The sequence below is a fragment of the Ascaphus truei genome, chromosome 5 (assembly GCF_040206685.1).
Source record: "Ascaphus truei isolate aAscTru1 chromosome 5, aAscTru1.hap1, whole genome shotgun sequence".
NCBI classification, from domain to species: Eukaryota; Metazoa; Chordata; class Amphibia; order Anura; family Ascaphidae; genus Ascaphus; species Ascaphus truei.
This window is the reverse complement of record NC_134487.1, coordinates 38,222,775-38,237,537: the sequence shown is the minus strand read 5'-3', so window position 1 is coordinate 38,237,537 and position 14,763 is coordinate 38,222,775. Positions and strand designations below refer to the sequence as shown.

General features: G+C 47.4%; 1 protein-coding gene across 10 annotated transcripts in view; it reads right to left on the bottom strand.

Moving 5' to 3' along the window:
- Window positions 1-6,369, bottom strand: part of LHFPL3 (LHFPL tetraspan subfamily member 3) — a 148,756-nt gene extending 142,387 nt beyond the window's left edge. For 6 of the 10 annotated variants that reach the window (XR_012801614.1, XR_012801613.1, XR_012801615.1 and 3 more), the window contains exon 1: window positions 5,550-6,369. Coding sequence is in view for 3 of the 10 variants with exons in the window: in XM_075599656.1 (XP_075455771.1) it covers window positions 5,550-5,973 (424 nt within the window). In the remaining 7 variants the exon portion in view is untranslated. The remainder of the gene's footprint in view (window positions 1-5,549) is intronic. The other 4 variants (XM_075599657.1, XM_075599658.1, XR_012801619.1 and 1 more) reach the window with 3 other exon arrangements.
- Between the last annotated feature and the right edge of the window lie 8,394 nt (window positions 6,370-14,763).

The window sequence follows — 14,763 nt, the reverse complement described above, 5'->3', positions numbered from 1 at the left end:
GAGATAAAGGCAATATATGATACTTTATTTCTTACGCAGAATTCACATTGTTTACTGGACCCTGACATCTTTATACTGGGCTATGCTTCCATACAACTGGGGGAGGGGCGGCATTCATGTATGGGGTACCACTTTTTCCATTGCTGATATATGTGGCCATAGGAATGCTGTACCCAGGATCCGGGGGATAATCCTGGTTTATTACCCTCTCACGTTGGTATAAGACTATATGCCACGCATGAGTGCGACACGAATATTACATTTGACGTTCAATGTGTCGTCAAGAAAAAAAGGAAGTTCTCCGGCGTGTGGTTATACTGTTGGTTCCCAAGACATGTAGGGAGAAAATTAAAACAACAAACCACTGCATAGACTGGAGCCCCGACACTTGCATATGGTGCATGGTTTCTACGCTTTCGGCGGGTGTCACATTTCAGACTCGGCCAGATCTTGAGCTCTGGGTAATGTTATCTCGCGTGAGGTCGTCTAGTGCTGCCAACAGTATTTATCATATACCATGCTGATATTTGTGACATATCACACCATTAATTTGTGGCTTTCGCTATGTGGTATCCCCATCTCCTCTGATGAACTCATTTTGGATTCTACAGGACACCTGCTTGAATTAACAATGTTGCAACCACAGCCTGAGGAACTACGGGGGCTGCATACGACGAGTAATTAGCTATCCTACAGGAGCTTGACAAAGTGCCAGATGGACCCCATTTAACTTTTTTTTAATCTATTTCATGGCTTCAAAAAATACATCTGTGAGTCCTGTGGAATATAAAATCTATGTTTTTGGTGCCTGTGATAAAGTGACTTGCCCAAGGTCACAAGGAGTCAACACCGGGAATTGAACCAGGCTCCTTCAAACTCTCAATGTCAGTTAGTGTCTTTACTCACTGAGCCACACCCTCTCCCTATAAATGTATTTATTTATCGTCAGACTACAAGACTGAGTTCCAGATCCAATTGATTTGGATACATGCCCTTATATATCCATCTAATTGTGAGTGTATCTCTTACCATCTACACGTGACAATTTTACAGACATACTACCCTATCTTTGTTTTCCACTCCCCTTCTTTTCTCTTTTTTCTGCACCTAGGTCATTCTTTTGCATTTCCAATTCTCGGCTTATGTGGGGTCATGGACCTAATTGGCTGCATTACATAGGGAAAGGCAGACACGGTTAAGCATCTCCCAATATTTATTGTATATATACACATTTTTTTATAATTGTTTTCTGGTTTCGTTTCACATCACTTGATATTGTTTATTGTTGCACTTAAAAAACACACACACACACACACACACACACACACACACACACACACACACACACACACGTGAGTTTTGGTGTTACAGCTTACTGGAATTGTGTGTTTATTAATTTTCAACTGGTGTCAGTTGTTTGGAGGTTAGTGGCCCCTCCCTCCAGGGTTTTGGCTCACCCCAACCCACTTCTTAAGTAGCAGGGTTTTCCATGTTCCTGTGCAGGACAGGTCTATTAAGGCCATTCTCCCTCCAAAATATGATGTACATGAAAATTTTCACAGGTAGTGTCAGGACGTGCATACTGGTCATGCCATGAAGTGGCTGCAGGCTTATAACACTTTGGCCAAAGGGTTTAACTAAATGACCCTTATTCATGAGAATACAAACACTGAAGTATCTAAGGGTGAGTGATGGAATGAGTGGTGAGTGAATGAGAGGGATGGAAGCAGTGAAGGTGAGAGAAGGTGAAGCGCAGACATAGAAAGGGTGAGTATCAGGGGAGGGAGAAGGGGGAGTGGGAAAGAAAGGAGGAGGAGAAAGAAGAGGGTGTAAGAGTCCCAGCTAGGATGAGGTTAATGGTCCCAGGAAGGAGGGGGTTACCAGTGGTAGGGAGGAAGGGGGTTAACAGTGGCAGGGACGAAGGGGTTAAGTCCCACCTGGAGGATGAGTGAAGGGGGTAAGAGCTAGATAGGGGGGGTTTTACATGACATGCTGCATTCCTGCTCTCACCTCTCTGCAGCCTCTCACACACAGAGTTGCCAGATGCTCTTCCCCCCTCCCTCTCTGCAGTGAGAAGCAACACCCAGACGGCAGGAGGGATTGAGAGCAGCATGCCAGCCCACAGCCCCGATCTCCCACCCACAGCGTGGCAAGTTTCAATCTCCTGCTCTCTCCCCCACATTTCGGCACCATGGTAATATCGTGATAACATCTCACAGTATGCTGATGTGGGAGAGGAGTTATCACGATATTACTGTGATACCAGTAAATCGCTCAACCTGATCTGTGACACACTTAAACACACACAGATACAGAGGGGAAGGGGGTATTCCAGCTGCCCCATCCCACCCGTCATTGGCTCTGTCACTGTGTTTATCTGTGAAACTGACACTCTCACTGACACAGAGGCACTCACATCTCCGCATGTAGCACTGTCTAGCCCCGCCCCCTCCGACTACACCTGCTCCAGCCCTTTTTCTGCCTCCTGCTCTCCGATCCTCATCACTCCGCTGAGCAATGGCACATACACAGATACAAACTGACTCTTACATCTACCCTCCCAGCTCCAGCTGGCCCTGCCCCCTGCGACTATCCCGGCTCCCAGCTCCCCACTCTCCTCACTGAGCAGCGCAGTGCTGACTTGACAATCAGGTCAGACATCACTAAGCCACAGCACAGGCGCTATATTATATTAATATATATATATATTAATAATAATAATCAAAAGACCAGAATGGTCTAATTATCAGCACCAGACAAAATACTGTATATGCAAAAACAGAGGGTGTTTATTGACCTATAACACACAGGAGCCCGACATTTCGGGTTCCTGTGGGGAAGATACACAGACACACACACACAGTGTGTTATACTGTACAGAGCAGTATGGAAAGTCTGCAAGAAGGATCGGTGCCCACTTGAAGCCAAGAGAACTGGCGAGGGGAGGGGCATGTAAAGAGTTAATGTTTTTAAAGATGGCCAGCGATGAGTTACATTTTAATGATGAGTGCCACCCTCCACCCAAGCCACAGGGTGACCGGGCTTGGAAAGAAGTAAGGAGATGGGGCAATAAAAATATCCTTAAATTTGGCTGTTGAACTGCAGTTGAAGAGTGTGCGATTTATTTTTCTATGGTTACCAACTACAAGTCCATGGGAATTATTTATATTAGTTGCAGAGAAAAGACATTCTATGCACTCAAGAAAATTAAATGGACTATTCCATATATACATTACAGATGTACCTATAATGCAGGGGTTCTTAATGAAGTGATCTCTACTTAAATCCTCCTTTTTTTATTTTATGGTCTTTATTTTTGACATTGTTGAGTTGCCCGTTTTGTCATCTATAGTGATGCAAACCACTTTGGCTGTTGTACTCTAGATAGTTTGAAAACTGTTCTGCTCAGGTAGCAGAAAGCAACCCTTGCCAAACAGAGGTTGCTACGGTATCTACCAATGTCAGTGAAATAAAAAAAACACAGCAAAGAGAAAATAGCAGATTGCAGAAATAAGCTATAAATGGTCCATCTGGCAGCAAATGGGTAAAAGTCTGGTCCCTGTAGATTCTGAAGTGGTCCTTGAAGACTTGAGTTGTTCCCAATGTAACCTTCAAAATTCACATCATGCCACGCCACGTACTGTACAGCATAAATTTGCATTAAAGACACTCACTACCAAAACAGAAATTACACATACATCATTTCAGTCTGACAACAGCTTTTGTGTTAAACTGCTCTGTTACACTTTCTTTGCAACAACAAACATATGGCGATCTGAAATTGTAAAAATAAAATGGGACAAATATCCCATAGAAATCAATATGATTTCCCCCCCTGATATAATGTATATGGTGCAATTTTTTAACCCAGAATTGCACCACTTTCGCCTTGATAGAGCTTTTAAAACCGGATAGGTTTCTTCTTCAAGAGTACAGTAGAAACATAGGAGTTTTGTAAAGCTCTGAACACTTATTTCAAAAGAACTCTAATATTGGTCCCCTAAGAAGTACTACAACCTACATCAAATCTACATTTCTCCAGGACTGACACAGCTGCTACTGTAGAACTTCATACATAGATCAGACAGCACCACTACTTTTGTCAGACTCTTTATCTATTGTTACCGGTTAACAAAAGAACATTCGTTTTCACTAAATTATTGTATCTTAAATAGGACGATCTAGGACACTTGGTCGATGAAGTGACCGCCAGTGTTTAGCCGCAAGGGACTTCGCCGCAGGGATACTCACCGCTGGCCGCTTTGCCGTCAAGGTGTGCCCCTAACCTTAGCCCTTACCCTAAAACCCCCTAATCTTAATCCTTAATAATAACACTACTGCTACCCCTGCCCTAAAAACCTTAACCCCTTAACCTAAGAGCTAAAACCCCTAAAATTAACCCCTACCCTAACCGCTATAACTCCTAAAGTTAGCCCCCAATTCTAAAATGTACCTTATCAGAAGCGATCGGTAGCAGTGTCCAGCCGTGGCAGAGAGGCTGTGGCGGAGGGTCCCTCTGCGGCCAAACACCGGCGGGGAATTGGTCGCGGCGACACGGTCCGAATGTCCCATTCCATAAATAAGATGGGATGGGATTGCCATGGTACATGAGGACACAGAATACTATTTGTTTGTATTTACAAACTGACATTTTCATTTTTAAATGCAAATAGGTTTTTTTTTTTACGTTAACAGATGTTGAAATCAAGCATAGTACCACTACATTTTAATGGCACTAGGTACAAGATTACTATTATACCAACACACTATTTTAGGCCAAAATTTTTTTTTTACAAATGTATTCGGTTGGTCGACTTTATCTAGACATCTGGCTCCTGTTGCATTTGTATTTACCCAAACCTCACCTCACTGCTGCGGAGGATTGCAGACTGTATGTATGTACAGTATACGGTACACACACAAAAACAAAGATAGCTGATAGATCGTTAGATCACCTGAAACACCTGAAACATGTTTCATATTTATATTATAAATATAATATTCATTGTAAAATAAAATACTTTTTTTTTTTCTTCAAAGGAGCCTATTATCTTGGAGTCTTATATGAAATATAATTTAGTGCACCCAGGCCAGTTCACATTGTGTTGTAAGTGCCATCCTATTTGAATAATTGATAAATATACACACCAATAGACATTGGACACTAGCCAATAATAGATATTATGGGGTGCATTGTAAATCAGTATGTACACAGTTACTGTATAGTAATCAAAAGTCCATGAGCAGTCACTTACCACCAATAGTTGATAGTTTTTATTCCAATCATCAATCCATGTTTCAGCCCCATCAGAACCTTTGATAGGTGAGTGGTTGACTGCTCATGTGGACTTTTGATTACTATACAGTAACTACTGTATGTACATACTGATTTACAGTGCCCCCCATAATATCTATTATTGGCTAGTGTCCAATTTCTATTGGAATATATATATATATATATATAAATCAAATTAAGTATGGGATGCCTGCACCTGTACATCATTCCCATGGAGGTCGGCAGATCCTCCGCTTCGGCACTGCTGACTCACCCGATGACAGCTGCATCCAGGCACAGATTTTGTACACCGTGGCCGTGTTGCAGAAGAAGAAGAGGCCGAAGGACACGATGCAGCCGATGATGAGCGTCATGGAGAGGCCGATGAAGAACGAGGCGGCTTTGAAGGCTCCCGAGGCGATGGAGGAGAAGTCGGTGAAGCTGCCGGCGCACGTCAGCTCCTTGTTAAAGCCGCTCCCGATGCAGTAGTGGAAGAGCCCGAAGTAGCCGGCTTGCGGGGTGTCCACCCCGTCCCCGATCCAGTACGGCTGGATGAAGCACACGATGTTCACGATGGCGAAGAGGATGGTGAAGATCGCCCACAGCACCCCGATGGCCCTGGAGTTCCTGATGTAATTGGTGTGGTAGATTTTGGCAGCTTCCTGGGCGGATAACATGGCGGACCCCACCTCTGGCATCCCAGGTACCGAATGCAGGGATCCTGGGAGAGGGTTAATAGATGTGAGGGGGAGGAGGGGAGGTAGCAAATTCACAAACTGCAGTGATGGGAGAGAGAGGGTCAGTTGGGTGGTTCATGAAAGCGGTGAGGCGCCCGGTGACCCGCGCCTCGCCGGCCGTGACTGCGGGAAGCGTCGTGAGGACTGCACCCGGCCCGACCGTTAACGGTCAACAACGACCTGCCGCGCGCTGCATCCGAAGGTGACCAGGGCAGACGGTTCCACGCCGGGCGCATGGGAGGATGGAGCAGCGCAGGTCTAGCCGCTCAATAGGAATGACAGGCAGGGGGGTGGGGGGGGAGGACCAGACTAGGCTGCACACATCCCCACCGAACCCCCCGCTCAACGCGTGGGCACGTGCAGCACACGTGGTGTAGAGGCGGGGGCGCGCGGGGTGTGTGTGAGGTGTGAGGCGATGTTGTTTTTATAGTGCCGACTTGTCACGTTGCTGGCGGGATGGCAGGGGCAGATTGGGGGACCCTGCGCTTGGGACAGAAAAATATGGGATCTCATATGGTGCCGATGCCGAAATAATAATAATAACTTCAGTATAGCGTTTTCTCCTAATGGGACTCAAAGCCCTTCACACTTACACTGTACAAAGTATGGAGTATAGACAGCACTAAGTATTAGGCTTGTTTTATAGTTGTTGCTGCTGCGCGGTGCGGGCGCGCGACCGGTGTGCCGTGCACGTTTAGTTTGTAGGCTGCAAGCGGTGACGCGCGCGGTTAAGGGGCATGACTGATGTCACCGCGTTAGGCCGCACTGTGATTGGTTTGCAGCGTGGCAGCAGCGCGAAAATACAATTTTATTGTAATTTCCCTGGTCTACTGCGCCACCGCTCACGGTCGTGCGTGCGCATCCCTAGTATAGAAACGTCTGGCTAACACAGCCAATTATAATTGATGCGCGTGCACAGTAGCGCACTATATTACACGCCTTAGACTCAAAATATTTAAAGATAATATCCTGAAAATGTGGTGCAAAGGGAACAAAAAGGGACTATGTTTCCCTCAATAGTTACAATCAGTAGCAGATTTCCCGTTAGGCCTGGGCTTGGGCGGCACAATTTGGGGGAAGCAGAAATATCCGCCCCCATATACTTTTGCCGCGCTGTCAGCTCTATCAGACTTAATGCGAAGTGATTTTAGCTTTTGCGGCCGCCTCCTTACCTCCCGCCCTCCTGAACCGCATCGTCAAATGACGTCACAACGTCACGTTACCATGGCAACGTAACGCCGTGCAAAGTCCCTCGCTGCGGTTCAGAAGGATGAAGGGGGCGGCAGGTATGGAGGCGGCCGCAACAGCTGTACCTAGGGGCGGCGGATTTTGAAATCCGCCGCTTGTAACAAAAAAAGAAAAGATGATTCCCAGCATCCAAAGTAGGTAGAAATTCCAAGGCAAGATTGTCATGAAAAACAATATTTACTGGTAGAGTAAATCAGGCAATATGAATAACAAAACCAATGCAGAAACCACAATGGGCAGATAATATGAACAATGCACATATTGGCAAAGATAAAGAAAATAAATACTCCTTACAGGTATCTACAGGCACAATCGTTTGAATAAAGGAGCAGGAAATGGATGAATGTGAGGGGGAGACTATGGACACCTATGGACTAATGGAAAGGGATTACCAAAAGGAAGGAGTGCAAAAACCAGTGAGAGGAGAAAAATATATGGGGTGGGGGGAGGACAAAAATAAATTAAATAAGGGGGTCAACGTTTTGGGGGGTGTACCCCTTCTTCGGGCCCATTCCCACAGAACAAGTGCCAGTGGGAGAGAGTTTCCCTAAAAACGCCTCAGTACTATTATGCTCCCACAATATACTTAAGGTCAAGAAGGGAAAAAACATCCAAAGGCTCCAAGATCGTGGGTTCAAAGTTAGCACTATCAGAAATCTCTAATGGAAATTAATTCAGTGCAAGCCCAATCGCGAAAGGAGGAAGACGCCTCTAAGGTCACAAGGAGCTGACACTAGGATTTGAACCAGGTTCCCCTGCTTCAAACTCGAAGTCATTGTTCGTTTTTGTTTTTTTCAGTCACTGCCTTTACTCACAGAGCCGATCCATCTGCACATACAGTACACGTAAATCCTCATCATTATTTCAGTTATTTTATGAACAGATAAAACAATCAGCAATACAGAGTTATAATTATTCCACCTTTTTATCGCAGAACCCTGATCTGTTAGTAACGTCTGTTATCAGAACAAGCTTTGGCAGTGGGTAGGGATTTGGGTTGTGGGTGCTTAGGAACAAGAACTGGATTTTTCTTCTGTCATTGGTAGATAAAAGCTGACAGCTCTGGTGAAAGGAGCCCAGTTATGCAGTGTTCTCAATGTAGGGATATGTTGTTAAGGAGTGCAGAAACTATTTTTGGGGTATTGGACTATATATATGTAACATGGCCTCCCGGCAGTTACTTCTGTTTCTGGGCCTTTCCTCTGTCAGTCCTGTTAGTGCAGGCAGTGGAAAGGTTAAATCCATTATTAGGCCTGTGTGTGTATTCCAGCCTTGAATATTGTATCAGTATTCAAGGGCGGGCCTCAGGGTCGCCAACAGAAATCATGGGGCCTGGGACAAATGGATGGAGCAGGGACCCCCCCCCCCAACCCATAGCGCACCGACCACGGAAAAAAAAATTAGCGCGCAACTTTTACTTAACCACCCAATACATATAAAAAATACACCCCCAATACAAATAAAAATCAGACTTACCTTGTGGATGGGGGTCCGGTGGCTGCTACTGGAGGGTGGCGCCGGTGGCTGCTACTGGAGGGTGGCGCCGGTGGCTGCTACTGTTGTGGGGGGGGGCGGTGGCTGCTACTGGAGGGGGGGCACTGGTGGCTCCTACTGGAGGGGGGCACCGGTGGCTGGCTACTGGCTACTGACTCTCCCAATACATATAAAAAGCACTCGACACCCCCCAATACATATAAAAAAAATACCCCAACCCCCCCCCAATACATATATAAAATACCCCAACCCCCCCCAATACATATATAAAAACACCCCAAATCCCCCCCAATACATATATAAAACACCCCACCCCCCGCAATACATATATAAAATACCCCAACCCCCGCAATACATATAAAAAATACCCCAACCCCCGCAATACATATATTAAATACCCCAGCCCCCGCAATACATATATTAAATACCCCAGCCCCCGCAATACATATATTAAATACCCCAGCCCCCCCAATACATATATTAAATACCCCAGTCCCCCCAAAACATATTAAAAATACCCCAGCCCCCCCAAATACATATATAAAATACTCCAGCCCTCCCAATACATATATAAAATACCCCAGCCCACCCAATACATATATAAAAATCAGACTTACCTGGGGGGTGGTCTCAGGTCAGACTTGGTGGCTGGTTGGGGCGGTGTGCCGGTGGCTGCAGAGGGCTGGTTGTTGGGGGGGGGGGGATGGGGCAGTGACTGGCTGAACTGGGGGGGGGGCGGCGGGAGCCCGTTGCTGCGGGGAGGGGGGGCGGTTCTGTGGGGGGCAGGGCCGGTGGCTGGCGGTACTGCGGGTAGGGGGGGGGGCCCGGTAGCCCAGCCGCAGGGGGGTGGCGGTGTTGGGGGGACCCCGTTAGCAGCCTGGCGGCACCGCGGGGGCCTGGCGGCACTGTGGGGGGGGGGGGTGTATGTGCCACAGTTGTGAGCTAGCGGTGCTGGGAGGGGCGCCACGGTGGTGACTGCTGCGGGGCTGGAGCAGCCTGGCGGCACTGCGGGGGCCCGGTGGCTCTCCGGGGGGGGGCGGCCACGGAAAGTGACGTTGCTGCGGGGGGGGGGGGTGACGTTGCTGCGGGGGGGGAGGGCACGATGCTGCGGGGGCCTAGCGGCTGGCACCTGTTCCCGAGGCTGCTCCCGCATGCGCCAGGCCTCCCTCTCACGCTGGCGCACCGGAAGCTTACCCAGCTGCAGACTTCCGGCGCTGCCAACAGGGAGACCCGGCACAGAGTGTTGTGTTTCTTTTTTTTTTTTTTTAATTAACTGGCGCCTGGCCGCGCAGGGGGCCCGGGATGCCTCCCCCCCCCCCCCCCCCTCCCTCCCTCCCCTCCCTCCCGCCCCCCCCCCCCCCCTCGCTCCCCCCCCCCCTACCTCCCTCCCCCCCCCCCCCCCCCTCCCCTCCCTCCCCCCCCTCCCCCCCCCCCCCTCGCGCCCCCCCCCCCTCCTCCCCCCCCCCCCCTCCCTCCCCTCCCTCCCCCCCCCCCCCTCGCCTCCCCCCCCCCCTCCCTCCCTCCCCCCCCCCCCCTCCCTCCCCTCCCCCCCCCCCCCCCCCCCCCCTCCCCCCCTCCCTCCCCCCCCCCCCCTCCCTCCCCCCCCCCCCCCCTCCTCCCCCCCCCCCCCCCCCCCCCTCCCTCCCCTCCCTCCCCCCCCCCCTCCCTCCCCTCCCCTCCCCCCCCCCCTCCTCCCTCCCCCCCCCCCCCCTTCCGCTCCCCCCCCCCCCTCCTCCCTCCCCCCCCCCCTCCTCCTCCCCCCCCCCCCCCCCCCCCCCTCCTCCCTCCCCCCCCCCCCCCCCCCCTCTTGGTGGGCCTGGCGGGCCTTGCAACTCTGAGGGCTGTCAATCTAAGGGGTGGATATTGGTTGGATCGCCCCCTGCTGTGTGTGGGCCAATCTGTATCCGGCTCTGGCTTGTAATGAGTCAGAGTTAGAGACACTCCCCAAGGATGTTCAAATTGGGACATGCCTCCTAAATTATCAGTTAGGTTCAGTTGAGAGTTAGAGAGTGAGCTGAGAAGGAGAGAAAATAGTCCTTTCCCTCCTACCCCACAGGGACAGGAGGGAGGGAAGTATGCTGTTATGAACAGTGGAAGAGCTCCATAGTATGAAGAAGGGCATATGCATTGAAGAGGTTTGTTGTGATATGCTGTACATTTGCCTGCAATAAAGCCACCAAGAAAAGACATTGCTGTGTGGATTCATGTCTCTGGGTTTGAAGGAGTGTCAGTGAGGGTCCATCCCCTGAAGATCAACAGGAGATCCTCATTGGCTGGCTGGAGGCACTGCACCATCAGAAGATACCAGCATCAAGGTAATCTGTTCCCCCTGTTCCCTGTCCTGGCTCTCCCCACACCACCGCGGAGCCCTCAGCCCTCCTATTGCAGGAGGTTGCAGCACCCAGACCACTTGAGGTAACCAGTGAGGAGCATACCCCCCATCTCATCTAGGGGGTGGGGGGGGGGGGGGGGGCAGGATAAAAGGGTTACATATACAAAATCTGTAACATACATGCATTTCCATAATGTAAAAATGTATAAACCCAGAGGTGGTTGCAGCACCTCGCCCCCTCCCTCCCATACACACCTACTTCCATCCGCCATGCTTATTGGAGTCTATTTACCAACGTCTCTCCAGTAAGTAACTAATACAAAAAACACCCATATTCATTAAAGAAAAAGAACCCCATTGAAAGCAATGGGAGTTTTCCCTTTGATAAATCTGGTGCAATTCTTTTGCACAGACTTTGCCCCAGTTTGCAGCCAGGAGGTCTTAGTAAATAACCGTGTAGAGACGTGACATTTTAGCAGCTATTAGGGAAGTGACATAAACACCCCTTAGAACCTGTCAGTCTTTCTATCTTCATAACTAGTATCTGCATATTTAGAATCTATATTTGTCTCTGGATTTATCTATTTTTATTTATTATCTTGATATACAGGGCTACAGTGGTCAAATTGCCATTAACAATTAATTATGCTTTGTCGCCCGAAGACTAGGGCTGGGGATGTCTCTACTGTACTTCTAGGTTGTTCAGTACACTTGGGTTAACCCCTTAGCATTCTGGAATTTGTCGTTTTGGCCAACTCCGATCAACCAACAAAAAGCAGGTCTGCAAATCCTACATTCCAGATATATCAAAAGTGGTAAAAAATAAATCAATAGGTAATATCTAAAAGATCACTTCAGTAGTCCCACATGTGTATTAAGAATATTCTCACACCAGTGTCAGTCCATCTGTGCACCTTCCTGGCCTATCATGATGGTATAATAGATACGATTTGAGGTGTCAGTTACTTAAGTGTGTCAGCTGTGAAATGACTCAAAGCCAGATTCTAAAAAATGGACAATATTTATCAGAGAAAATTCATTTTGTTGAATGAAGCTAGAGTTCTTCCATTGATAATTGGTGGAAATCTTCTGCACTTCTTTTGCCCTTTTTTATTCTGCCATGAGATTTCAATAATTAACCCTACTATGTATCAAGAAAAAAAACGACACCCCGAGATTTTGAATCAAAAGTTTTGCTGTTTTATGAACCTTTGCACTGTACAGAATAATGGCTCAGCATGTAGCATACGTATAAACTATCTACATGATAAAACACTATTCTAATTTCTAAGGCATATTTCAAATGTTTTATCACTTCCCCTGTCCCCAAGCTATCCACACCTTAATGACAGTGCCAACCAATCAGGTTTCTTCCAGGATCACATACCCCAACCACTGATCTGTAAGCAGCTGTTCTCAAGGGTCTCAGGTCATGTGCAAGACACTGGTGTTTCTCGTATCTGTCTAAATGTGACATGCAAATCCCCTCTCTGAGTGGCCTTGTGATGATAATGCCCCTTTTTCTGTGTAGTTGTGCTACAAATACAGCATACCACGGGTTAACTTCACGTGGAGTTAATGTGACTTTTTAAAAGTGCCTATTTCTCCTCTGTCTCTGATGTTATCAGTCAAATCTGGCCAATATTATTGGGACAACTTTATTGAGTAATAAAACCATAAAAGAACGATATGTTTATACTGTGGATGTCTGGTGACAGTACCCAGAATTACCAGAACCCATGGGTGCCATCTTCAAAAGGAGCCATATATCCCTGAAATCCCCCCCCCAAAAAAAACCCCCACACACACCCCTTTGGTAGAGAAGGTGACATAAGGCTCGCTATTCATTTCTCCCATGTCCTTACAGATTTACTAAATATAAACTAAATCTAATCTGAAATAATTCACAAACACGATGAATATACCTTGGTGACATGTGAAGTGAGGTGGATTAAATAATATCAAACATGTCACAGTATTGAGCGTATAGTCAGATATATGTTTTCCCCTCAAAAGTAGGAGTAACCCTGACAAGACTGATTTCTATGCCTCCAGCAAACTCACCAGAACGCAATGATATGGGTCACATTATTCTAGGAGAGTTGGGGGTTATTTTTATACTCTGAGCTATTGTGAGTTTAAAACTATTTTTCCATCATAAATGTCACAAGAGATGGATGAGTGGGATCATCATAAGGACACACCTAACAAAAGGTGGGGTTTATCTTTGTGACCGAGTCAAAGTTAAGATAAAAACCATTCTTTTTTATTAGGAAATTAGCTCCTCATATTTCCTCCCAAACTTGCCCCTACTACTTCCTTCTACATTACTGTTCGAAGCAGTATCACACATCCTGTATCAGAAACACGCTGCCTGGTGGTCACACTTGACTCCTCTCTCACATTCTCCTATCACATTCAAAATGTAGCTAAAACCTGTTGTTTTTCCTCTGCAATATTACAAAGATACGTCCTTTACTCTGTTTTTCTACTGCTAAAACTCTGACACAGGCCCTCATTCACTCCCATCTCAACTACTGTAACCTCCTGCTGTCCGGTCTTCTTGCCTCTCACCTGTCTCCCCTACAATCTATCCTAAACGCTGCTGCCAGAATCACTTTACCCTTTCCTAAATCTGTCCCCTGCCCTGCTGAAATCCCTCTCCTGGCTTCCTATCAAATCCCGTATCACACACTCAATTCTCATCCTTTTTAGAGCTTTAGGCCTCGGATATGGTCAAAAAGACCGTGCTGAGCCGCGCTGAGGGGAAACATTATCCCTATCAGCACAGCTTTAGACGGCGCTTCCGCAGGCGTGCAGAGGCGTGTGGAATTGAAGCCGACAGAGAAATTTAAGTTTTCCCGCTGAGTTAAGGGCAGGGCCGGTCACGTGACTGCCAAAAGCCAATGGCAGTCCGTGACGTCGGTGACGTGGCGCGATAGTCCCGCCTCCAGCCCCGCCTCCCACTTGGCACACAAGCACGCTCGCTGACGCTCATGCAGAGACACGAAAAAGCTCCTGCTGGAGCAGGAGAGCATGAGCGTCAGCGCTGCTCAGCGTTCTTCTTTTCACCATGTCCGAGGCTTTACACTCTTCTGCCCCTCCTTACATTTCAGCCCTAATTTCTCGCTATACACCATCCCTACTCTTGTGTTCTGCTCAAGGATGTTTTCTCTCCACCCCCTTTTGTGTCTGTTAGGACCAGTATGTCAGGCCAGAGTCTGCACTCATGTTAAGCTTCCATTTTGTATGGTCATAACTAGTTAAGATTCTGTAGTTAGCCTTTTTGCTGAAATATAATTCATAAATGCACTCAGTTTCTGCTAAATTGCATTTCCTTTCTTTCTGGTCAGGATATTACTAGATACTTTTGTGAGGTCAATTTCCTGGTGTTTTAGTAGAATATAATAGAATGGTTCTCTGAAAGAAGCAAGGTAGTGAAATAAAGTTGCTAAGACTCAAGGTCTCTTTTGATAACAGACAATGAATAAGCTATGTATTTAGACAATTGCTTGTATTGAAAATAAACACGTCTCAAAAGTCACGCCACTAATATGTCCTGCCCCTAAATCACGCCTCTAATCAAAGCTACGCCCAAGACACACCTAGTATACGCCTATGACACGCCTATGTTACGCCTCTAACCAAAATCTTTTTTTTCTGTATAAAAATCATTA